This window comes from Thermobia domestica, chromosome 8, assembly GCF_964235325.1.
Source record: "Thermobia domestica chromosome 8, izTheDome1.hap1.1, whole genome shotgun sequence".
NCBI classification, from domain to species: Eukaryota; Metazoa; Arthropoda; class Insecta; order Zygentoma; family Lepismatidae; genus Thermobia; species Thermobia domestica.
Genome location: NC_137461.1, coordinates 94,796,824 through 94,823,164, shown reverse-complemented (window position 1 = coordinate 94,823,164; position 26,341 = coordinate 94,796,824). Strand labels below are relative to the sequence as shown.

The window sequence follows — 26,341 nt, the reverse complement described above, 5'->3', positions numbered from 1 at the left end:
CTTTTGTTATCGAGGATACATTATATAATAATAATAATAATAATAATAATAATAATAATAATAATAATAATAATAATAATAATAATAATAGAAAAAACAATCATTAAAGGAATTCAGTATAATAGTATGGACAGGGACGGTCAAGGACGGATTTCTGGGAGTGGCAAAGAAAGATTGTATTTTTTTCTCATCGGGCTTTTGCGGCACTGCCTTCCGGGAGGGGAAGGAGGAAGCGTTATCGTTATGGAAGTTACATAATATTAACAATATGCTATATTTAAGAGTAATATAAGCACATTTCATGAAAGTAATGATTGATTTCTTTTTTCTCTTCCTTACAATATATCCAAATCGAATTCAAATTAAATGAAATATTTCAGTTTAACGTCCCATAACTATGCCCTTCAAGCTAAGGGAGACGGAAGGAGGAGGATGCAATGAAAACAAAAGTAACGAAAAAAACTAGATAAATCTGTCTTTCTGCGAAGACTACTGAAGAATCAGTAAGCAAGAGGGTGAAAATTGCAACATCGCTTTCTTTTTCAGCAGGTCAACTGGCAGGCCACCCTCAACTGGAAAGACATGTTCAATTATCCCTTCCATGTAACAAAGAAACACGCGGTTTCCTTCAATTGTGTTCCGCTTCCTTTGTAGCCGCGTGGGGACGATTTGAGCGATTTTACTATAACTCAGGTCTGCTGCATGCAAATCACTTACCGCTCCCATAATTCTGATTCTGACTTCGTCTGATCATTTGTCACTCCTCTTGTTGCATGTATCAAGAATACTCTGTTTAAAAGTTTTTTGTCCTTCAGCACGATCAGCTGTACTGCATAATTTAACTATTCTCCTCTGATCAGGATGTTTTCTGTTTCTTTCTGTCACTCATTGCATGCCACAAAATATGTAATGCTGAAGAAAATCGAATTCCGGAAGTTCGGAACGGCAACGTTTTTTCACTGTTTCACTCCCACATTTTGTTACAATTTTGTGTTTCTTTACAAACTTTGCGATATGTCACTTTGACGTATGTGTTGATACACATCCTTTATGGCAACGAATTGTCATATTTGAATCAGCCAGCAATTTTGCATGGAGGGCCGTATAGGCCTAGTGTAACTTATTTTCACGTCCAATGACTCGGCCACCGGACTTTTATTAACCTTCCCTTTCCCTTTATGATGTATACACAAAATTTAGTTTATGGAATTAGTTAACGGTGAAAATAAAGGTGCGAAGGAAGTATGGTAAGAAATACGAAACAGACTGGTCAGAATGGTGATTTTGCTAGTAAACAAGAGTAACGCAAGTACGAAACACTCGACTCCTTTGCTGCGTTCCAGAGTTCATTTTCATCTATTTTCAGTCATACGTTCAGAGTTCAGACAGTCTTCAGTTAGTAATCGCTTGAATGGGACGGACAAGGTAGCATAACGGAAATGTTTGTAAAGACTGTGTGTGTTGAGATGAAAGTTGTATAAAAGCAGCAGTAATTTTTGTTCAGTGTTACGGTTACTTTGATTTCACACCGAGACTCAAGTGACATTTGTATAGCACAGTAGAATTTCATGTAGAAGTGAATAAAATGAGTGTTGTGAGTAATTCGTCTCATAAGAAAAACGGGAATGTAGCAAACGTTGGTATGCGCCAGACGAAATCCCGTAAAGACACAATTATTGACACAGGTAAGTAATTATCAACATAATACAACAATATTTGTTATTTTGTAAAATACAATATTGATTATAGTGTACTGAAATTTCTTCGTACATTGAAGATGTTAGTACAAGGTTAATGGATACTTCTGAAACTCGACAGGTAAAATCAGTTAATTCACCTTGGAAGATTAATGTTTCAGGAACTTACTTAGGTAATAGTATACATGAGAACCCCCTGTCTTCCGTGCGCGAGGATACTTCATATTATATATTTATCCGTTACCAAATTAAATCACTGCGTTGTCTTCATTATATGTGCTTAACATTCTATTTTTACTTTCTAGAATAAATTTTGTTGATTTCGATTCGAAAAATGTTAAATATTTTTAAATTTATATCATGATGCAGACCAAAACCCTTGTTGCATATAATGTAATGCGCTATAGCATATAAAGTACAAGGGCAAATAGGTACGTTCTTTTTTATTTTCGTATCAGTAGATAAGTAAATGAAAGTGGGTTTGTTACCCCCTTTCTAAGTTCGTAGATACTCAATGAATAATCCCTAAAAGTATGAGCGTCCAGCTTCTTCTGGAACTCAAGACGGTCTTACGTATACTATATCCCTTACGTATTTAGGCGGAGAACATGTAAGTCATATTTGGACGTTGAAAAGGGTAGTTATTGCTTTGCAATTCTAATGCTTGTCGTGGACAGCATCGTGTTCGTTGGTTTTCTCATGGTACTCCCTTAGCCTAAAGGGCATAATTGTGGGACGTTAAATTGAAAGATTTGCAATTGTATTACGAAGATAGCTGTGGTGACCACCTAGCACAAGTTGGTGTTTTTCAGGTTTGTCACCCTTCATGCGCTAACCGAGAATGTGAATTTCATTGTTATATTAATTTGTGCCTATGTTTAGCAGAAGGGGGCCAGCTCGATTCTCTAAAAGATGTCACGGTTTTGGTAATTTCCGTTTAGTTCTGTTAGTTTAGTTTAGTTTAGTTTGTTATATTAGTGTAGGAGTCCAGCATAATTTTCCACAAAATGATAGAATTTTGCTTATTTCTACTAATATTAGGTTAGTTTATGTTAGGTTAGATTTGGTTACGTTATGTTACGTCTAAGTACTTGCATCATTCATATCTCCTGTAAATTTTGTTTTTTACGTGCTTCTGGACCCCTTGTACTAAACGTACTCCTTAATTTGTCCTGTATTTATTTTCACTATTTATACTGAATATTTATACTATACCGTAAATAGAAATTTAATTTATTAAATAGTTTAAATTCGCTGATCCGAAAGGTTACAGTGCTTGCCTTGTAATGATTGGCATTACACGAGCAGACGGTTCTACGAAATTTTGACACACCTTAAATTTTCAGTTTAGGTCAAAATGAGGAGCTCCATTATTACTAGCAGATTGACTTGAGGAGGGTTTAGTTTAATTGCATGGAAGTACGTTATAAAAAGTTCAGTGCATAAATCATGTACCAACTTGTGCTAGGTGGCCACTAAAATGCACGGATGCCTTCTAAGCGAGTCAGGACAGGGGTGCCTCCGTAGGGAGCAGATCCGTCACCGGCAGGAGGTATACGCATAAACGAGAATAGTGGAAGAGCACGCTTACACATAGGGGAGCTTTCATTAGACTGTCATTTAAAACTCATTTCAATATGCTGTGCACTAACAGATCACAGTACCTTATAATTTATATTCACACTCTTATTTCTTCACGAAGAATGTTTCACATCGTATTTGACCTATAAGTGTTCGATTTGCTAGAGTCATCTTCTCGAGTGGACCCTAATGATTTAGCATCATCACTGAAGTAGAACCCCCCCCCCCCCCCGCAAGTAATGGAAGAGAAGTGATACCGACTGAAAGTATCGTCAACTTTCTTCAGTAATGGGCATTTGGATTTGCATTACTGTTTGGAGATTTACTTTACCAAGACTTCAGTCTACATACGCGATAAGAACTATTGTGCAAAAGACAGTAATCAACTTGCGATAGATTGTCACTGTAAAGCAGGAGTGCCATATCTAACTGAGTTAGGGTAGGGGAGCAGCAGGAGGTCTCGAACAATACCGAGGGGGCAAGTTCGTAGGGAGCAGTCGTCGATGCGACGGTGGATATACACGTAAATGAGGATATTGCAAAACGTAGTATGTGCCATAAAACACTTACCGTATGTGTGGATTTGGGGGAGATACTAAGTGCCATCCGAAAATCTATATTCAACAGTCGATCCGATTGGAGACATAAAGTTTACGACGATTTCATTTATTACGTCGAATCATAAATAACTTCCGATGCAGCTACGTAGCTCGAATGTATCTGCAATGAGTCTCCGGAACAAACGAGATTTAGCTTTCAGTAAATAGATAAGGGTACAGTTATACTTCTGACAAGTGTTTCGTGTGGCGCACATTGGGGGAGACTGAGTATCGAACATGAACGAACTTTAAAACACAAACCAATTTGTGCTAGGTGGCCTCTGAAGAGAATGAATGCCATCTTAGTCAGGGCAGGAGCAGGGCACGGGGGCTCGAGCGGTAGTCAGAGGTTGCATCCGTAAGTAGAGGCGCGTAAACTACATGTCAGGAGATATTGCCATATGCTTGTCGCATTATTCACATATTGCAGCGCAAGAGTAATTCATACTCTTGCTTTTTTTTTTTTTTTTTTTTTTTTTTTTCCAAAGGAATACGAGAAATTGAGGATTTGGAATTCCTTGAAAACCTAACTTTTTGTTCTTTCCGACGTCAGGTAATTGGAAGTGCTCTCTTTATTTTCTTTGATGTCTAAATAGAACATCAGTCAATTCCGCCATGTCTTGCAACTTCTCTAGGACACTATCAGTACTGTTAGTACGTTAATTTAGACCGCTCTCTTGAACGAGTCGGACACCTGTGACAACATACGGATACTTAGATCTTGAAGAATCACGAATCATAACACTGCCTACTGTCCCTTCCATTTTTAACAGTACGTTCTTATATGGTTATACAGATGTAGATATTCTTGCGTTTTACACATGCTACATGTAAGATCTATAAATATTTTGATTAATTATATGTTCCTCTTTCGAAATCAGAATTTACGTTTCCTCCGAAATTTTTCCACAAAACGATGCCCCCGTAAAATAGGGTAGCACCAAAACAAAAATTTCTTAAAAACCTCTTGTAACTCCTAAAATGGAGAGTAAATGAAAACAAGACTTTTATAAATACTTAAAGTTTTCATAAAAAGGAACAATATCGTAGGTCATGGTGGTGCATTCTCCACTTGAATTGAAATACACTTCCCGCTCTTGTTTTCTGCTGAGGTGCAATTCTTCAACTTTCTTTTTGGGAAACAGGGTGAGGGCTGTCTTAACGTATGACTTCACCACTTGTAAAATTCTCGGTATTCTGCGTTGCAGCTATACTGGGCTGGTGGGATTGTTTTGTACCGTGGTGCTTCAGCAGGCCCCCTACACAGTCATAAGGCCCGTTCCCGTGATTAAAAACACTGTATATCAACTCCATTGCCAGAAGCATTTTCGTCTTTGAGACATTCCATGTGAAATTAACCAATAAAGTGACAGAATCTGACCTGACCATCTTAGATTTTTGTAAGAATTGGTGCACATCTTTATTACAGTAGGATATTATAAATCCCAAATATTACCTGTCTCCTCCTAAAAGTGTCCCCACACAGGGTGTTCAGAAATGTCAAAAAAGCATTTTTCAGTTACAGTAATTTTTAAAAATTGTCATAAAATAGTTAATTTGTGCACTAGAGACATGAAACAAACACCATTGAAAAGCTTAAAGACTGCTCTACAAATTGTACTATATTGAAAACAACCCGTAAAAGAAAGAATAACACTTCAAAGATTCAAATTCAAATTTGAATTTTGGATTTCGCATACAAATGTCCTTGCGAATTTGTTCAAAATTGTCCAGATTATAGTCTCATATGTATACTAAAACATCATAAAGTTGCATTTTGGGCACTCAGTGGGATTCGATTCAAAATTCAACATAAACCAAACATTGCACGATATTGACCATGTGAATATCTGGGTTCAGATCGATAACCACTTGCCTGTGGCTATTTACCTCTAGCATCAAAAGAATTTATATTCAATTTCATTTGTTTCTTGATGTATTCATTTGAATTTACACAATTATTCACCTTTCGAGTTGTTTAGGGAGATATTACGTTTCCGGACAGCACTCAATACAGGTCATTGTTTTTGTTAGTCAATAATAATAATAGAGAAGACAAATTCTGTATGAGGACACATTGTATTAAAATCTGTAAAATCACCCGTAGCGTTAGGCAGAAGTTACAAAATAGCCGGGATTGGAGAGAAGTGTCAGGACCATCAGGACATACCCTCTGCATACGTCCCTACAACTAGCTAAGTCTTACAACGGAGACTTTCGAGGTAAATTTCATGTAGAAAGTAGGGATGCAGACCATAATGTACCTCGTGATATCAATATATTTACTGAATAGGTTACATTTGGTTTGCTAGTTAACATGAAACGTTCATTATAAACATATGGTGAATTAATATTTTACTTTGTAGTTTCAAATATCTACTTTATTGGTTAAAGAATATTGGTTAAACCAGGAACGTTCACTCACGCGGGATCGAACCCGAAACACATGTGTTGTAGATGCTCCTCACTCTGCCACGCCGCCATTTGGTAACTTTACGCGTCGTATCTTATATGCGACGAGTCGGAAACTTTAAGACGCTATTTCCGGGTATTGCACTCTTCCAGTTTGTAATATTAATACTTATGTGGAATACTACCTCGGAAAGGGTGGCCCAAAGTCTACTTTCCCTTTTAAGACTTGCTGAAGCTACAACGTAATTAGTGATTTCTCACAAGTAACACTTCCCAAGGGTAACATCCGCTACACATGAAACAAGCAAATACGTGTTCTTTATTTTCTGCGGGAAAACGGTTTTAGGGGACGCAAGCCCCCACCCAAAATTTTGAGAAGTTCAGGCGCGAAAGGCACTAAAAAGTGCACCGAAATGAATGAAATTGTGCACAAATATTGTAGACGTAAAATGACAGAATACGTGTTTCGTATTTTCCTGAAAAAAAAAAAAAAAGTTGAGTGTGTCACGGACAGGATTGGCTGGTTTAAACCTTAGTTTAAACAAGCTGTTTTTTTTTTCAAAAAACCAACTGGTTTAAACCAAAAAAAAAAGAACGAAAATGCTTTAAATCATGTGAAGAGCATAGTGACGTCTCCACATATCAAACCATCTGCGTTACGTTTATCTAATTTTCACCTTTTAATCAAGAGGTCCCATGTTCAATTCTCGGTCGAACCACAACCCATCTTTGAAGTGTAAACCAAGTAGCGATTCGAGGTGGCCTTTTAAGCGAAAGTCTTCTCCATGATAGCCTTGGTATTTCATAAGGATGTTAAGCCTAAATATACGAAACTAAACCAAATTATATATTTCTACTGGCCTGAATGCCTGTTGTTTTATAAACAAGCCAAGGTTGCTTAAATATATTGATAGAAATTTTCAAAATTTATCAACTGCCTACGTAGCTTCCATCATCAAAGATCAGTACAACGTATTTTTATCAGGAGTCTTTCGTGAGTGAGTCGGGATTTGTGACCAATTAGTCCCGGTTTCGTGTCGAAATGGACAATTTTTCTTGGATGTAAGCCGAGAAGCGGTTTGAATTCTGCTTTAAGCTTATGTGACCCCTTCCAAGATAACCTTGTTGTTGCATAATAACACCAAGGTGATACAAACTAATTTCTGTCCATATCTAATATAAATACACAGAGTAAATTATTTAAACCAAAAAAACCTGGTTTTTCGGTTTTTTCAATAAAAACCAAGGTTTTTGCCAACCTTGAACACGGGCCCCTCCAAAGCTTTGATCACGAAATATCGAAAGTGCTAGTAACAGCATGTCAGATGTGTATAAGGGATATGAAGAATTGCAACAAAACTTTGTGTAGGGACAATAAGCAAAAAATAAATTAATACTTTTTTTTTTATTTTCTGCGGAAAAAGGTTTAAGGGGCAAAAGCCCCCATTCAAAATTTTGAAAGTTGACGCCTGAAAGGCAGGAAGAAGTGGACCGAAGGGAACGAAATTGTGCACAAATATTGTAGACGTAAAATGAGGGAATACGTATTTCGTATTTTTCTTTCTTTTTTTTAAAAAAAAAGGTTGGGTGGGGCATGGGCCCCTCCAAACCTGTGATCACGAAATATCAACATTGCTGATAACAGTATGTCAGGTGTGTGTGTAAAAAAAAAAAAAAAAAAAATCCATCGAAACTTTGTGTAGGGACAATACGCATAAAATAAACGAATACGTTTTTTTTTTTTCTTTTCTGCGGAAAAAGTGGTTTTAGGGGGCAAAGGCCACCCCAAAATTTTGAAAGTTTGATGCCCGACACTTTCCACATGGTTCCATGTGAAACCTCTAGCGTTACTAGTCTTTTGTACTGTTATAAGGATCTTCTTTAATGATCTGAAGACTTCTCTCTTGTCGATCAGGTGTCAAAGACTGTCCGAGGGCGCCCAACTGAATCATATGTAGCATCTACATGCCGTATCGATAGCAGCAAAAGTATTACGGGTGGGAAGAACACGATCTGCAAAATATTCATGATATAGTAGTTGTGCTTCATGTGGGTTCCTATAGGCACGACCATACATCTGCCATTTCATTAAATGTGTACTGATGACACATCGAGCATCTCTTATTATTATTATTGTTAGCTGGATTCTTGTTCACCGTAGTACGCAGAACAAATATGTATACTCTTTTAATAGACCCTACGTTATAGCATGTAAATTCGTGGGGACGACATCATGTTAATGGACTTACTCGAGATCTCCCGTATCCCCCAACTTTTATTCTATAATTTCTTTCATCATCATTTACTCGCAGTTTCTACCATATCTACTATTGGATAGAGAAAGTGAGATGTCAGTGAATGTACCATGCCACACCCCCTCTTCGGTAAATAGTTTTTTTTCGAATCCTTTGCCCTCATGTTCATTTTCATACCATTTCGGATTTCTGTTTCTCTGCAATTATTTGTAGGGATGGGCACGGGTCGAGCTAAAACTCGACTTGAAGCTCGAACAGAATTCGAGTCGAGTCAAAGGTAATTTTCTCGAGTCGAGTTCCTAGCCGAGTCATTGTTTTGAGGTCGAGTTTCGAGTCGAGTCGAGTTTGATAAATGGCTTGGTCGTTTAGCTCGTTTTGAAATCATTGCCTGGAAAGTGAAAGCTATGAGAAATGTAAGCAAGCAGCAAGCTGTGCAAATGTTAGTTTTGCTCACGAGAGGGGACACTGCTCACATCTCCTCTCGTCTCGATTAACAAGATGACAATGAATTTTTATAACGAGACAGCCTCAAATGTCGTGAGCACCAATGTAAATACTGTGGCTGAGACCTGCACGGTCAAAGTTTTAAGCAGAAGCAAGAGGCCCAATCCGGGTAGTGATGTTAACCGGCTCAGGTGAGCTGTTGGCTCGGCTCGACAGTGAATGAGCCGTGAGCCCAGCCGTTCAGAACCCTAAACCCGGGCTGAGGAGTTTTGAACGTTTTGCCGGCGTCCTCTAACTGGTAACGATTTTTTGTCCGAGCCCGGATATTTGTTCCTCCGGAACTCAAACCCAAAACCTCGTAAATGATGTCCTTGCCTCCTGGACTTCATGACTACCGAGGTCAGTAGTCAACTAGTTTTTAGTATTTAGATACAAACCTATCTTTCATGTTTATACACGGTAATAATGTTATAATACTAATACTACTACTACTAATAATAATAATATCATCATCATTTGTAGTGGTAGTAAATATCATTGACAATAATTACATTATCTAAGTAGGATACTTGAAACTACACACAGCATTTGGCTCGTTTTGGCGCGACTCGACTCGAAACTTGAGTCAAATTCGAATCGCGTTGGAGGAATCTTTTCGAGCCAAGTTCTCGAGTCGAGCTCAAAAATGTCTGTTTCGAGTCGAGTCGAGTTTCAGTGAAAACTCCCTCGTTCCCATCCCTAATTATTTGTTTACCATTTTTGTTCGTATGACATTTATCCTGCTTACATCACCGTTATCAAATGATATTAACTGTTAGAACTTGGTTTGCAAGTGTTATCAGCCACTTTCTTTGTTAAACTGTGCTGTGTGTGGTTGCATAATTGCAAATATTAATATTAGTGGTAATGTAAAATTTACAAATGATAATACTCATGTGCATGACATGACATAGCTTAATAAACCGATAATTAGACATTTTCTATCAAGACATATCTTCTTCTTTTTTTTTTCCTTTACGTACTTAAATCACGGTTCCGTTACTCTATCTCCCTCTATAAAATTCGTTGCGCCGGTGCAACCCAACTCTGAAACATGGATATTTAGGTAGAGGGTGTACTAGTTCCTCTGATATTTCTTTAACCGCTTTTAATAGGTCTTACAGTTTTTGAGCTAGACAGCCTCAAAGTTACTTTCCCCCATTTTCGATATCTTAACGCGGTTTTCATATATATCGATGAAGATAAGAAAAAGACACCAATGCACTGTGTGTTTGTAGGGCGAGAAATCATCACTTCGTAGGCTAAAATTTAAATATAACTTAACTCAATTTTGATCAAAGTTGGTATGTGTCTTTTTTTTTTTTTTCCGTTTCCGGAAATTACTCGGAGGTTAAGCGCAAAGGGATAAGTTGATCCCTTCTCCAAGACAAAGGGATAAAGTTCACTCAACGTTACAAGTAAACACACACTAAACATGCATTAAAAGGAATTTTCGAGTATGATTATATAAAAAGATCGATTTTGATAAAAAAAAAAAAAAAAACTATGTGTATTTTGTTTACGGTTGAAATCGGTCAAGAATTAGTGGGTGAAATTTTGGAGTTCTTATTTAAATATGATAAAAAAAATAATTTTCTTCGATAATGTCCGACAAAATGATTCAATTTTGGTGCAGTGTGGCTTCACAGTCTCTCCACTGCACAGTTAAAATTGCTCAAGAAGGAGGGGTTGAATTTATTATCCTCCGAAAAAAAAAAAAGTCCTTATTAATACATTGGTTTCCATAATGGTCTCCGCAATAAGAAGTCACAATATGCATTCTATAATAAATAGATTCATTATTATTCTGTTGTATGATATATTGTTTGAAAAGTAAGGATGAAAGAATTGTTTTAGAACTTTTTTTTTTCAGTAGACCTAACATGATAGAACTTTTCTAGACTGGGTCTACTATGGCAGCCATGTACTGTAGTACGTCATGAAGAAAATAACTGAACAACATCATTTGTGCATGAGAGCTTGAAGATCTAAAAATGAAAGAATAGTTGCGAAATAAGCTTCATTTCACGAAGTGTATCCGTAGCGTGGCAAAAATGAAGTCTTGTAACGTCGATAATAGTCTCGAAAGGGAAATTTAATTAGAGAAAAGTAAGTAATAATAGGCTGCATGCGACTGCCCACGTGTGTCTCACTTGGTTGTCCCATCTTGGTTTTTCTTTATATAGAAAATTAAAAGAAGAAAAAAAAGCTGGGCGGATTTTATCTCCCAATTTTCTTCTTCATGCTTTTGCAAAGAAGTATAGGTAGAAAAAGCGAAATCGGCGTGATATTCTTAGAAATATTTTTCTAACTAGAGAAACACTATGTCGATAGATTCCTTTAACTGAAAATATATCACAACATAAATATTCGTTCCCACTCATATCTTATTTCTCATTCACATATTTGAATTTTTCATTTTCGCCATTTTATTACTTACTTTTTCTCCCTTAGAATGATGTCATAGAATTATTACTGTTGACAGATTTTTAAAAATAGTAGGAATGACGTAGGATTTTTAAAAAAAATTCATTAGCAGTATATTTAGAACAAATTGGAAAAAGCACGGAGAAATTGACCTATCATGTCCTACTGAGTTCATCTGCCTTATGAAGTATATTTGAAATTGAATATATTGTGAGGATGCCTCATTATTTAAGAACTGAGGAATATCTAGCGTACACCAAAACCTCATTACCAAGAGATTGATATTTATTTACTGCGAAAATAGACATATCCTTGGGCGGTTTGATAAGTAACTTTGTTCGCATATTAATAGATGCCTCTAACGTCATCTGTATATATAGTAGTGTTGTGTAAACCCAGGCATTTGAAAAAAAAAAAAAAAAAAAAAGAACATCCCAGTGGGTTTTATTAAAGTGCATACATTTAAAGCCTATTTACATTAACTATTTAAGCACTCATGATCTGTTTTACGTTACACTTGAAACTATGGAATTCCTTTGTGAGAATACCTCTGGCGTGGGTACTTGGTTCGATCCCAAGTCCAGCCAAGTGGGTCTTGTAGTGGACAGACACCGTGTGCATGGATATTATCGGTTTCTCCGTTTTCCTTCCACTTTTGTCATGCCAGGATTATCGTCCATTTCACCATCATCGTCTCCTTTAGCCTGGGTGCATAATCGTGAGACGTTGAACTAAACTTAACACGAAGAAAAAAAAAAGAAAGAAAGAAGGAAAAATATGTCCCACAAGGAATCTGTGAAGCCACGTTTGTGGGACTTACTTTGCACCATTTGGCACTCGCTTAGATTTCGATTTCTACAGCGAAGAAAGTAGACAATTGTGTAGCGTAACAAAGATGTGGGTAATTGTATATAATATAGAACAGGAATAAAATACCTATTGCACGAATTCAAATTCTTAAGCCAGCTGTCATGAGTGAAGATTCCTTTTCTTTCTCCAAAAATATTCCATCCAAATGCTGGGATAATCTATCATGTTCAGGAGCCAGAGGTGAGAAACAGCTTTTTAAATTCTCATTTTCAGTTGCCAACTTGTTTTCTTAAAATTAATTTTACAAAAAGCTTTCTAACATGGGATAATTGTACTATACGATACATACTCCACCAGAAACGCAAGAAGAATTCAAGAGTTTCACGATCTGGTTACCATTAGTATTGGAAAGATAGAGATACAGGGTATTAGGTAAGTTTGTTCTCGGAGTGAATACATGACGCGAGGTGCACAGTGATAGCATTTTAGTCAACATAGTTGCCTTGCAGGTTGACACGCTTATTACAACAACTCTACAGCAGTTCTATCCCAACATTTTGTCGTTCGATATCGTCTGTATTCGATATCGATTTCCGATATCGTCGATATCGATACGTCATACTGATATCAATGTTGTCGATATTCGATATTGATATTGTCGATATTCGATATTGGTGTTTGACACTGCCTCGAAAAAATCACGGCGAGTTTTGCTTTATATACACTATCCCCAAAAGTTTCCGGACAAACGCGAAATAAAGAAATTTTCAAAATGTAATAAAAGAATGCATTAAAATTTGCTCACAAATGAAAGGTGAAACATTTCAGAATCCTACGGGGGGAAAGGTCTTGGCCTGTTGTGGATGAATTAAGAAAAATAAACTTAAATATCGCGCCGTTGTGATGATGCATTACGTACGCGTGCGATACAAAATGACCATTACACTGCAAATTGAAGTTCGAACACACAATAAATGCCTCATAGTTGTCTCTCAAGCTGCTCTGTCTACTTCTCTCTCAGATCTCACTGTTGGGAGTTGTCTATTGCACGCTAGTTGTGTGTGTGTGTGTGTGTTGAAGTGAGGTGTAAAGCGTTCCCTATTAGTCAGCATAATGCCCCGTGCGAAAAGGGAATTGGGCATTGAAACGAGAGCAAAGATAGTTACTTTACGAGAAGAAGGGTATACAATACGTTAAATAGCCGCAAAAGTGAAAATACCCCGTACTACAGTGCATGATACCTTAAAACAATTTGCTGAAGCAGGGGAAAATAGCTCTCACGACAGGTTGAAAACAGTGCCCCAAATACAAGCTGAAGTGAACGAAACTCGCGAAAAGCCGATCAGCTATGAAACTGTCCGGACGCGGTTAGTTAATGCGGGACTAAACAGTTGTGTGAGAACTAGGAAACCGCTCTTGCGCCCTTAAAACAAAAAGAAGAGATTGCTGTGGGCAAGAAAATTTGCAAGCTGGGGGCCAGAGCAGTGGAACAAGTGTTTATTTACTGACGAATCAAAGTTTAGGCTTTTCAGTCATAGACGCAGGGTTTTCTTGCGTTGCTCCAAGGGCGAAATACTGCTTCCGTCGTGTATTTTGCCAACGGTAAAGCAAGGGGGAGGTTCTGTGATTAGTGTGGGGTTGCTTTGGTAACAATCAAGTGGGGGATTTAGTGCAAATACAGGGTGCAATGCAGAAAGAACAGTACCATCAGATTTTGATCAGACACGCAGTGCCATCTGGGAAGAGGCTCATTGGTCATGGGTTCATAATGCTGCAAGGCAATAACCCAAAACACACACCCCGACTTTGTAGAATGTATTTGTCAGCAAAACAGCAAGAGGGAGATCTCAAGAATATGGTGTGGCCCCCACAATCACCGAATTCTAATCCAATTGAGTTACTGTGGGATGAGCATGATAGGGCAGTTCGAAAGATGCGTTCCTCTAGCGAGAAACACTTATTTGAGTGTGTTCGCAAAGCCTGGATACCAATCAAGCCCGAAACTCTACACGAAACTAATACGGCGAATGCCCAAAGTCTGTAAAGCTGTTATCACAACAGGTAGAGGCTACTTTGATGAATCAAAGATTCACATTTTTGACAGAACGATGGTCCATTTCTGTTAAATTTCTGTATTTTCCTCTGAAATACATATTGTAGGATCCAGAAAAAAATAACTTTCATTGATATCTCTCTCTTTTTTTTTTTTTTTTTTTTTTTCGAATATACGTAAAGTATACATAAACCTACTTGTAGGGTAACTTTTCGGGGACGCTTTTTTGCTCGCAATAGCAGCTGCATTTTCATTTCTTAACCGAATGAAACCAAACTGCACGATACTTGTATGAGGCAGGAAAAAACTCCATTTCATGAGTGAAATTAATGTAGGACTTGGGGACTATGGCCTTCCTCCCCACGTTCAATATTAATATTTAATTTTCTTTGTTGACTTCATTTATTAACAAAGTGAAACCAAATTTTACACAGGATTAGTATGGGTTAAAAATTTGGTTCTTTTTGAAGATAGTCCAAATCGGCGGTGGGGTAGGGATATTTCTACGTCTACTTAATCCACCTAAATATTGTATATTTACCTTACATTATCGGCTGCACTTCTTCACCGAATCAAACCAAACTTGTGCAAAAATTGTATTGGGCAGAAATGATGTTCCTTTCGAAGGTAAAGCCAAAACCAGTGCAGAGTTGGGGACCTACGCCCTCCAAAATATTTCTCATCATTAACGTGGCTGCATTCCTTAACTGAGTCAACTTGATATCCTCAGTACAATTAATGTTTGTGCAGTATTGCCATTGCGAGTGGAGAATAAAATGTTAGTGCTAATATTGGTTTAAATCCAAACAGACAAGGAAACAAGAATTTACTCGTTTTCTGTGCAAAGTAGCAATTTTCTGTTTATTTGTATGTGATTGCTAGGTGTAATTTGAGCCACATAACTCAGCCCACTAAAACAAAAGCCTCCATTCTGTAATTTCACTACACAGACCTACATATTCTGTTTAGGTAGTATCAACACTTCTCTATTTCTTTGGATTTGCTTAAGTATTAGAATATGCATTATTAGGTGCACTATTATTAGGAATGACTTAGAACCTTTCTAAATTGATTCCAAAAGCAAAACTGAATAATGGTATAAGACGTAAGCTTTAGCCTAAATTTAATGAAAACACCAACACTTTTAGATATGAGTTTGCACAAAACCAATAACAAGAAACCTCTCCAGTTCATGTGGGAGATGTCACGTATTTGCGTAAAGCTCTTTAATACAGAAGATTATCAATTTAATAATAACATGAAAGAGATCTCGATTGATCGCACGCTTTTTTTAAATTGAATATTAAAATAGAATACTACAAAAGAATAAGTCCAAGTGTTAAATTTGTAAAGCCAGCGGATTAACTTAGAAGAACACACATCACACACACACAAAAATTTTAATAATAACTGGCTTGTTTAGAAATGTGTTTAGAAGTGAGTTTTCAACTAGAAATATATGATGCATTGAAGTTCATGACACTGCTATTTAGGAGCGAGCTTTTTTTATTCATGGAAAGAAAATACTTCTGCACTAAGTGAAGTATTAGCATCAGTTACGATATTGCATCCACAACTAAATACTCTTCCCGATAGAACGCTGGTACCTACACAAACACAAGAGCCAGAAGAACTAATTTTGAAAAGTCACTGTCATGAGATTTCCTACAGTGAAGGAGGTTTTCTTCCATATCTGTAGGCATTGGTGCTATTCTAATTTTTTAACAACTGGTTATATATATGAGAAAGATATAGTAGATGGATACATAGAAAGATATCTCTCTCCCTCTCTCTTAGGAAGCAAGTCATATAAGATAGACAAAAGCAAATTTTTCACTGGATACCACAAGTACCGTTTCAAATGTAAATAACCCTCACCACTGCACTGATTTGATCCCAGTTTTCATTCTTGATATCTAACCAACCCATTTGAAATTAAGAAGAAATCGCTTATACCTTGTTCTGAGAGATCATATATCTAATCCTGTAGCTGTAAGAATTTCTAAGAACAAAGCTAAACAAACTGAAACTTGTTCGTTCTTTGGTATAACTGGGTAAAATTTACTGTTATGTCTGGTATAACAAACGGTTTAGCAAACTCGAAATATATTGACAACTGGTTGTAGCGAACCGGCTGAATAGCACCACTGTCAGTAGATGGCAGTGAAAGATATGCATGGATTTCCTGTTGCAGTGAGGCATCAAATAATTGGCACAAAAGAGAAACGGGGATTCCCCGATTTTGTTTTTGTTGGTCGGGTACGTCATTCGTCCATCTCTGAAATGAAATTTTTGAGTTTTACGTCCCACCAGGCACGTAGCCAAGAGGGGGGTCCGGACACCCCGCCCCCTTCGAGACCAGAAATGAAAAAAATTAAGGAAGGATAAAACGAAATGAAATGAGAAAAAGAAGAATGGGCGTTAAAAATAAAATAATAAAAAAAAAACTACAGAAAGCTTTTGGTTACTCTTTCTTATGAGGAGATTTGTATTACTTGCAATACATGGTTTCGAGGTCAGTGGGATATCCTGGAAGAGTCAGGGAATTTGAAATTTCAGGAAGTTACGCAATTCTTATAATTTCTGCTACTAGTCAGGGATAGTGCTCTCAAACGGGTCGGGTCTGCTCGGGTCGGGTTGTCGGGTCAGGCTACTCGGGTCGGGTCGAGTCAATCTGGTCAGTCGGGTCAGCTCACTTTGGTCAACTGAGTTTAGGTTGAGCTTAAACTCGGCTGGAGTCGAAAGCTGCTGTTTTCCACTAGCTGCCTAATTAAAAATAGCAATTTTCAATTGATTTTATAGAAACCATAAATCTATTTTGAACACTTGCAGCTAGTGTTTTTATGGTAAATGCTTATTTTTGTACTTGTGTGTACTTTCGTTTCTAAATGTGGAAGATTGATTTTACCAATCGACTGTAATATTAATATCTACGCCAATATGGAGTCTGGAATTAGAACAAAACTAGAAGTTGTTTAAGCAAGGCTAAAAGAAAGATTGGATATGGACGACCAAGCCCAAGCAGGGCTGCGGTGGCTCAGTGGTAGAGAATTCATCTCTGGTGCATGGTGTCCATGGTTCGATCCCAGCTTGTGCTAAGTAGGCTTTGTGGTGGAGAAACGCCGTGTAGTGGGTTTTCTCGGGGCTCTGTTTCCTCCCACTTTCTTCATTCCACCATTTCATTCATTTCTCATGATCACCGTATCCCTTAGCCTCGGTGCAGAATCAAGGGACCTTAAACTGAATATTTCATTTTATTTCACCAAGCCCAAGGACATCGATACAAGAACAAGATAAAGATTGGATATGCAAGACGAAGTGCATAGTAATCTTGCTCTTGGCCTTGTTTTGGTCATCACCAAGTAGCGATGAACATATTTTCTTGCTTTCCGTATAGTATGAAAGGCCATAATCAAAATCACACTTGGTCTTCATTTGTACCGATGAGGCGAGCATTCTTGGCTCTTGTATAGCATGAAAGACCACCAAAACTACGAAATGCAGGACCAAGACTTGACTGCAAGACAAAGAATAAGACGCAGTATTGATGACCAGGACCCAGGGAGCGAATTGTTTGAATTTCATTTGTTGGGCTGAAAGTGATGAAATAAAATTAGTACTTTATAATTAATTATCATACTGTATTTTTAAATTTTAAATTACAAAATTCATATTATGTATCTTCTTAACGTGCAACTATATACGGTATACTGTAAAATACGTTTTAATTACCGAGAAAGAAAAATCAAAGTGGCACGGGTCCCAGAATCATAAGAACCTATTTTGGAATGAAAGTTGAAGGCTTGGAAAAAATCACAGGTGTTCTCCTGTTTCCTCAACCCTTATCATTGTAGTTAAACGATTTCCTTTTGTCTCCGCCAAGAGACTCTTGCTATTGCCTTCCGAGAAGACCCCCTGCCGTCCAAGCAGGTGAAACACTGACCTTGAATAAAAATTTCGTCACATAGAACTAAAGCAAGAAAAAAAAATATAAACTTCTCCCACGTCGGACATTGGTATCAGTTATAAAAAGAAATAACCAAACCTCAAAAGTGCCAAATATTCATTAAGATGCATGTATACAAATCACCCGCTTGATCTAGCTAGTGGTTAACGTGTAAGACTTCGGTACACGTGGTCCGGGTTTAATTCCCAATAGGAGTGCATTTTGACGTTCACCCAGTGTCGTGTCCATAGTGCTCTCAAACGGATCGGGTTAACCCGACCCGACCCGTGACCCGACTCGGATCGGGTCAGCTCGGGTCGGGTCAGGCTACTCGGGTCGGGTTGTCGGGTCAGGCGTGTCGGGTCGGGTCAGTCAATTCGGGTCACGGGTCAGGTCGGGTCGATCTTCAACCCGACCCGACCCGTTGAGAGCCCTAGTCAGTGAGATTTCAAGCTTCTGAAAGCATAATGCCGGTCGTGTAACAGTGTGGACATTTTTGATCATAAATTTCGTCATCGCATCCTTGCAGTATCAAACATGTTATTTCAAAAACAATTTTCTACTAGTCCTTTAACCTGTCATTTGGAACAGATAGTAGTTGAAGGAATGATAAAAACAAAAATTTATGTGAAAAGAAAGTTCTGTTAACATTTGATAAAACAGAGAAAGGAACGCAAATATTGTAAAATATTTTACCAGACATTATTGAGTTTGTACACTCATGTCCAAAATTATTGTCGCGTGTTTGTAAATATGGTGTAGGAGTATAATTTGATAACGAATTTTGTCAAAAGAGCAGCAAATAAGAACAATAAAACAAAAATAAAACTTTCTTGTCCATATAGCAACATTTCATTTTACTTACTCCAATTTTCGTATTTATAATTCTTTTCCTATGAAATTTACCACAAATAGGGTCTATACATTTCCCGATTATACACATGGTATCAGTATTACAAGTACCCTGCAAAATCATTATCAAATTATATTCTTACAAGAGGACAGTCATAGACATGCGACAATCATTTTGAACATGAGTGTACTTTTTATAATAGTGAATATATACCTTTTATAATAGTTGAGGTCGTAATGAAAGGAAAATTGTTATATTTGAATGAACAGAGGCGAACGTAAAATCATTTTCAATACTTTTTTTATTATTATTATTATCTTACTCGAGATTTCTTCGTAGTTTCTTATTAAAATACTTACCAACATATCCTCATTTTATTGTCCTAACAAACCAATATACGTTTATAGGAAAGTAGATAGATTGATTGGGCCTTCAGTGTTTCATGTCACGTCCTCCCCCCCCCCCCTTTCCGTTACGAAATCCTGGCTAAACGAACCAGTATGTGTTTCCAGTAAAATAGTTTAGAATGATCGAGCCCCTGGTGTGATGACCACAGTATTTCATGTGGCGGATCTCCCCCCCCCTTCACGAAATCCTGGCTACGTGCCTGGTCCTACGTTAGGCTAAAGGAGACGGTGATAATGAGAAATGAATGAAAATGGTGGAATGAAGAAAGTGGGAGGAAACGAGGAAACCCCGAGGAAACCCACTCAGCGGTGTTTGTCCAGCACAAAATTCACTTGGCGGGAGCAGGGTTTGAACCCGGGACCTCATGCACCAGAGGTGAACGCTCTACCACTGAGCCACCGCTGCCCCTATCGTCCGTATCGATCAAGTATTGTTTGTGCGTGAGCTTAAAATACAACGCACGCACGTGTTATGTTATAGAAAGAACTTCTATCTCTTTCTCTCAAACGCATACCGCCACACGTGCACATTCACAAATGTACGTACGTGAAATAAAACACCTACACACAAATAAAACACGCATATTCTATGTCACCCAGTTTCACTCTCATTATTTCCGCAATGATGTCCAATATGATAGCTGAGAAAGAAATTAAATAACTATTTTTATTAACTTTTTCTGAGGAAAGATTGATGGATTAGAAGGAACACAAGTCTGTTTTCTATGACTAACAAGTATTCTGAGATATCCCCCATTGAAACGTGTTGAGACCAGATTGTCTATATCAACATGAATATTGAAGACCAATCAATATGTTGAATATCCATGTTTGATGTTGTCGATATCGATATCAAAAATATCGAATGTCGATATCGCACAGCCCTAGCTGCAATCCATGCCTCAGCAGCTGTTATGACGTCATTAGTCTCTCTAAATTCAGTTACATTCAGATGCATCTTAAGTTTTGTGAAAAGATAATAATCCAAAGGGGCCAGATCTGGAAAATAGGGGGGATCGTCAACGATATTGAACTTCAGTTCACACAGTTTATGCATTATGATGGCTGCTTTGTGGCAAAGAGCATTGTCTTGAAGGGAGATGGTGCGTGTTGACAGTTTTCCTCGCTTCTTTTCTTTCAATGCGGTATGCTATTTTTCCAGCAGGTTCACATATCTTTCAGCGTTCAATGTAGTACTTTTTTCAGATATTCGCTCAGTATTACCTCCTCACAATCCCTCAAAAAGAGATACATCACTTTTCCAGCTGACTTTTCTCTGTGACATTTTTTTCGACTTTGGTGACCCGCTATGGCACCACTACATAGTGTAGTGGGGCCGCAAATTCGCAAACTATTTTTTGCGAATAATTATTTCTTTTGTTTTACATTTTTAAAACTGCAACAGAATTCGTATTTCATTTACTTCTTTTAAAATACAAATTCGTGTTGAGTGTTCTTTTTTTTCCTAGCTGGAAACCAGACATCCTGTCTGCCTTCAGCGAGTTCCCCCTTTCTGACCTGTAGGTCAACAGCAGTTAAGATAAACATTCTCCCCTTCTGGTTCGATACAGAAGCTTAGTTTTTTTTCTATATTGATGTAGTCTTTTAACAAGTTAGATTATTATTATTAGTGGTAGAATACTGTTAAGAAAACCCATATAGTTTGTGTATCTTTAAAATGTCATTTTTGCTTCTGAAAGAAGATTCTTTTTCGTTCTTCAGAACATTAAATATATATGTGTGTCTTTGGTCGAAAACAAGTAAGATAAACTGTTGAAGGGTCTTGAGTTCATTATGTATAAAACCTTTCAAGTTTATTACTTGAAATCTTTTGTTTAGTATATGTTTATAGTTTAAGATACTATTTGTACCATTCTCTGTAATATCTCGATGTAATATTCTTCCAGAGAAAGGGGCTCACACACCTAAACTCAAGGACTACACATCACACGCACACGCATGCGCACACACAAAATCTTATCTTTTGCCTGGCTCCGCCCAAGGCACCTTGTTCTAGCCAATCTAGATGTTAATGGCATGGCTCGTTCCAATAGTTAGTCGCTCCACCCCTCAGAGTGGAACTCTTCCGAGGTCATCTGCACCCGAAATCGTGTGCAAAGCCAATAATATTTCTTTTCAGGATACTGGTCCCCCTCGGGCTCCGCCCTAGGTACTTTTTAGATCTCCACGCATGCTCAACCTCTGACCTTACGGTCCTCGTGCAACGTTTGCTCACGTTACTATTTTGCACACAGACCGTAAATTGGTGCCGCTTGCACCTCCGACCGAGGCCCTTAAAAACGCATGTTTTGGCCTCTCTCGTCGGACAACGTCCCTCTCCTGAACCCCTCAGAGACGTGCAGACTACGAGGAGTACGCAATTCGTTAGGCACGTTTCAGTTCAGGAACTTATCACGAAGAAGTCTCTAGTTGTCCATCCCTCTGCCTTCAAACCTCTCTGCCTCTACGGAGGCCTGCCTACTCATTCTATTGGTTACCTACCTCACTACCTTGGTTTACCCAGTACTTGGCAATCTGTTTCCGAAAGCTCGATGGCTCAGCCAGGGTTCTCCCATAATTGCTGGTCGGCTTAGGAAACTGACGGTCAAAGTACTACCCTACCTAATCCTCACAGTAACTTGGCAATCTGTTTCTGAAAGCAAGATGGCTCAGCCAGGGTTCTCCCATAATTGCTGGTCTGCTTAGGAAACTGACGGCTAAAGTTACCTCCTTCCGAACTTGGCAATCTACTTCCGCAAGCTTCGCTTCAGCCCGGACTCGCTCCAGAAACTGCTGGCAAGCTTAGGAAAGTTGACGGCTAAAGTTCTGTCGCACCCCTATTTGATGTGTGTTTTGACAGACTCTAAGTTCATTGCTTAGCTGGCCTAAAACGCACCGGTAGATCAAATAGTTACTCCCTGTTTGATGTCTGTTCGCAGACCGGTAGATCAAACGGTAAACCCTTACACCTTCCTTGTTTGATGTCTGTTCGCAGACCGGTAGATCAAACGGTAACCTTAATTCCTTCTGGTAACCAACTTTGTTCAAACGGTAACCTTTACACCTACCCTGTTTGATGTCTGTTCGCAGACCGGTAGATCAAACGGTAACCTGTTCCTAACCTCTGGTAGCCTACCCTATTTGATGTCTGTTCGCAGACCGGTAGATCAAATAGTATACCTCTTACCTACCTACCCACTAGGACTGATTCGTGCCCTCCCAGTCTAGTGCAGTTTTGTTTTATTTTGTGAAAAGTGCTACAGTCAAGTTTGTGTTTATCAGTGACATTTAGTGAGTTATATTTACTACCTATTGGAACGTCGCCACGTAAGTTAAAACTCTTTTATATATAGACACAGTACTTACACTATCGCCCCGGCTCTGGTTTTTGTAATTTGTTTAGAGCCAATAAACTGCAGGCTTACTGCAAGGAACATATTTCTCGAGTTTTGTTTCAAGAGATATCCCAAAGGATTGTTTGGTTATCAAACCTTAATCAGGATAACGATTCCATTGTTTCCATTAGAAGATAAGTCTTGGCCACGGCCAACGCTACCGTGTAATACTAAGATTCTTCAGACTGTTTTGTTAGCTGAGTTCCTGTTTCCAGTATAACTTTGCCGCTCGAGTTATAGTTGGTGTTTTGCAGAAACTTTGGTTGACTAAATAGAAGTATTTTGGTAAATTACAAAACTCTCTTGTGTGGGTGCCGGTCTACGCAAACGCATACCGCCGGCCCGCCACATAATTTGGTGTCAGCTTTGTGGGATATCTTGAACAATCTAGGATATCTTGAACAATCTAGGATATCTTGAACAACCTAGGATATCTTGAACAACCTAGGATATCGTGAACTTTTTGCACAGCCTTAGGATATCAGGAATAATTGTGACATCGTAAACTTTGATACCAGTTTAAGTTATTTAAGTGAACTGTGTTTTGGTGCATGTGCATTTTGCATGTGTGGTATTTATTGTGTGCTGAAAGTTTTTTCCATCTGTTTAACTTTCATTCCATCCTCCTTGGCGGAAGCGAAAAAGGGAAAAGGACGCTTTTGTTGTTTGACTGGCCATCAATCAGCAAAACATCCTGCTCACTGTATCGTGACGCCAAACGCACATTAGTGATTTTCGTTCATTAGTGTTTAAATAAGTGCAGTGCATTTTAGTGTTGAAATTAGGCATTTAAAGCCCCATACAGGTGATAAACCCATCGTAAATTTAGATTTAGTTAGGTTAAGTGAGAAATTCCTCTCAGAAACCATTATTGCTCAAACCTTCGAGTTTTCGCAAATCTAAGAGGTTCATTCATTTATTTCATTTGTTGTTTCTACGTAGAAACGTAATTTGAATTTTTAATCATGGCAGAAGCTGACGGAAGTAACGTACAGCCAGAATATGTTAAAGTTTCTCAGGCAATTCAGGTTATTGCAGAACCATTTACAGGAGATCGTTCTAAGTTGAGGCAATTTATTGATAGTTGTGAAATTGCTCAAGGGTTAGTTAACCCCCGTGACAAACCTGTATTATTGAAGTTTATTAAGTCGAAAATTTTAGGAGAACCTAGAAATCGTATTTTAGTTAGATTGAACGTAGATACTTGGGAAGCAGTTAAGACAATTTTAGAAGAGAATTATGCTACACATAGATCTATTGATTATTATGCTTGTTTATTGTTTTCTGCCAGGCAAGGCAAAAATGAGGGTATTAGCTCATGGGCTAGCAAGTTAGATACAATTCGAGCTGATCTGAAAGCTGCTGCTTCGAAAATATGTCGTGAAACTGAAAGAGCTGGTGCTCATTCACTTATTGATCATTTGACAAAAGCATCTTTTGTCCAGGGAATTAGCGATCCCCGCATTCAAACAGTAATTCGTGGTAAAAGTACAGAAGATGATAGTTTCGCTCAATTAGTAGATTTCGCTCTAGTTGAAGAATCGCACATATTGTCTCAGAGACGAAAGCCATTAGATTCTAAGAATGAAGATAGGGCAAATCCTTCAAATCATAACCATAAGTCAGAGAAGAAAGGCAATAGGAAATTCTCCCAGAAAAAGCATTCTGAAAGTAAATCTAGAGATTCTCATAACTCTTCTCATTCCCGTAAGGATAGAAGAAATTTTAGGAAAAAGGTTCATTGTTTAGAAGATTGTGATCATTCAGTAGACTCGCATGAAGAACCGCATGATAAACATTGTAGTGAAAATCGTGACAAAATTGAGGATTCCAATTCTTGTTGTGCTTTACGTTGTACACACTCCTATCATTGTCGTGAAAAGCGTACCCATACTTGTGCGAAGAAGCGTATCCATGTTTGTACCCGAAAGAACACGAGTTCTCCGCGTTGTTCTCATCACCGCCAAACGCGCAGTCCTTCTCCGCATAGTTCTCGTCGCCGCAAAACGCGAATCCGTTCCCCGCGTCGCATTCAGCGTCGCCCAGCGCGAGATCCTTCTCCACGCCATCCTCAGTGTCATCGCCCAGCGTGTACTCATTCTCCGCGTCGCACTCAGCGTCGCCGATCGCATAGTCATTCTCCGCGTCGCACTCAACATCGCCCAGCGCGTAGTCCTTCGCCGCGTCGCCCAGTGTATGTGTGTCCTCAGCGCCGTACACCGCGCAAACCTTCTCCGCGACCAAACCCGAATAATGTCTCACCGCGTCGTCATCCCGCCTTTGACACGCATGATTGTGAATTGAAAGAGAAATGCCGTGCTGACCACAGCACCAAGCCAAAATCTTGTAGCAAGAATAAGTCTTTATGTTGTTTATCGAGACACAACTCCTCCAGAGTTAAATTAGAGAAACGTTTTGATAGTAATAGAAATCAGAATGATAATGTTAAGAAGATTTTCCTTTGTTCCACTGAACAAACGAGTGATAATTGTACGAAGGTGTCCCCACCTCAGAAACCTGATCGAAATTCTGTTAAGTCTGATACAATTGGACGTTATGCACAATTATGCGAATGTTCCACTAAGAGTATAATCGATGAAAAGGGTAAAATTAAAGTGCGAATGATGGACTTAAATAAGAATTACGAAATGTTATTAGATTCAGGCTCAGATCTATCGCTTATTAAGTATAGCCATTTACGTGAGTCAATGTTGAGAAAGATACATAGATGTGACTCCACTCCAGTACATGGATTCAATAATTTTCATGCCCATACTTTAGGTACATTAGATCTTAGATTAGAAATAGGCAAGAACAGAGTGACTCATACTTTTCATGTAATGCGTAGTGATTTATTACCTCCTAATGTAGCCGGTATAATAGGCAGAGATTTCCTTCTTGAACATCATTGTGTAATTTCGTATGACGGACAAGCTGAATTGAAAATTGATGTAGGAACTAAAGTAAAGATCCCAGCACGTACTGAAAAGCTAATTGAAGTTAAGACTGAAAATAATGGGATAGGATTTTTGTCCAAACGTACTTTGGCAGACGGTGTATTCCTGCCAGACGCTATAGTTAAAGCATCCGATAACAAATGTGTTACTAGCATTTTGAATTTGACTGAAAATGAGGTAGACGTACAAATTCCTCCAATCTCTTTAGATTTTGAACCACTTCTTGATATGACAAAATCTCATAGTGTTTATGCATTGAGCAAATCTGACAATGCAAGTCAAACTAAAGGGTTAAAATCGCGTTTAGAATTACTTAGGCAGAACTTGCGATTAGACCATTTGAATCCAGAAGAGAAAGCGTTAATACTGTCGCATTGTGAAGAATATCATGATTTATTTTATTTAGAGGGAGACAAACTCTCCTATACTGATGTGATTGAACATAGCATCCCCATTCATCCCGACA

At 38.3% G+C, this 26,341-nt stretch overlaps 1 protein-coding gene across 2 annotated transcripts in view; it reads left to right on the top strand.

The window, feature by feature from the left end:
* Nucleotides 1-1,359: 1,359 nt before the first annotated feature.
* Nucleotides 1,360-26,341, top strand: part of unc-119 (unc-119 lipid binding chaperone) — a 167,677-nt gene continuing 142,695 nt past the window's right edge. For both annotated transcript variants that reach the window (XR_014132710.1, XM_081768778.1), the window contains exon 1: nt 1,360-1,685. Coding sequence is in view for 1 of the 2 variants with exons in the window: in XM_081768778.1 (XP_081624904.1) it covers nt 1,586-1,685 (100 nt within the window). In the remaining variant the exon portion in view is untranslated. The remainder of the gene's footprint in view (nt 1,686-26,341) is intronic.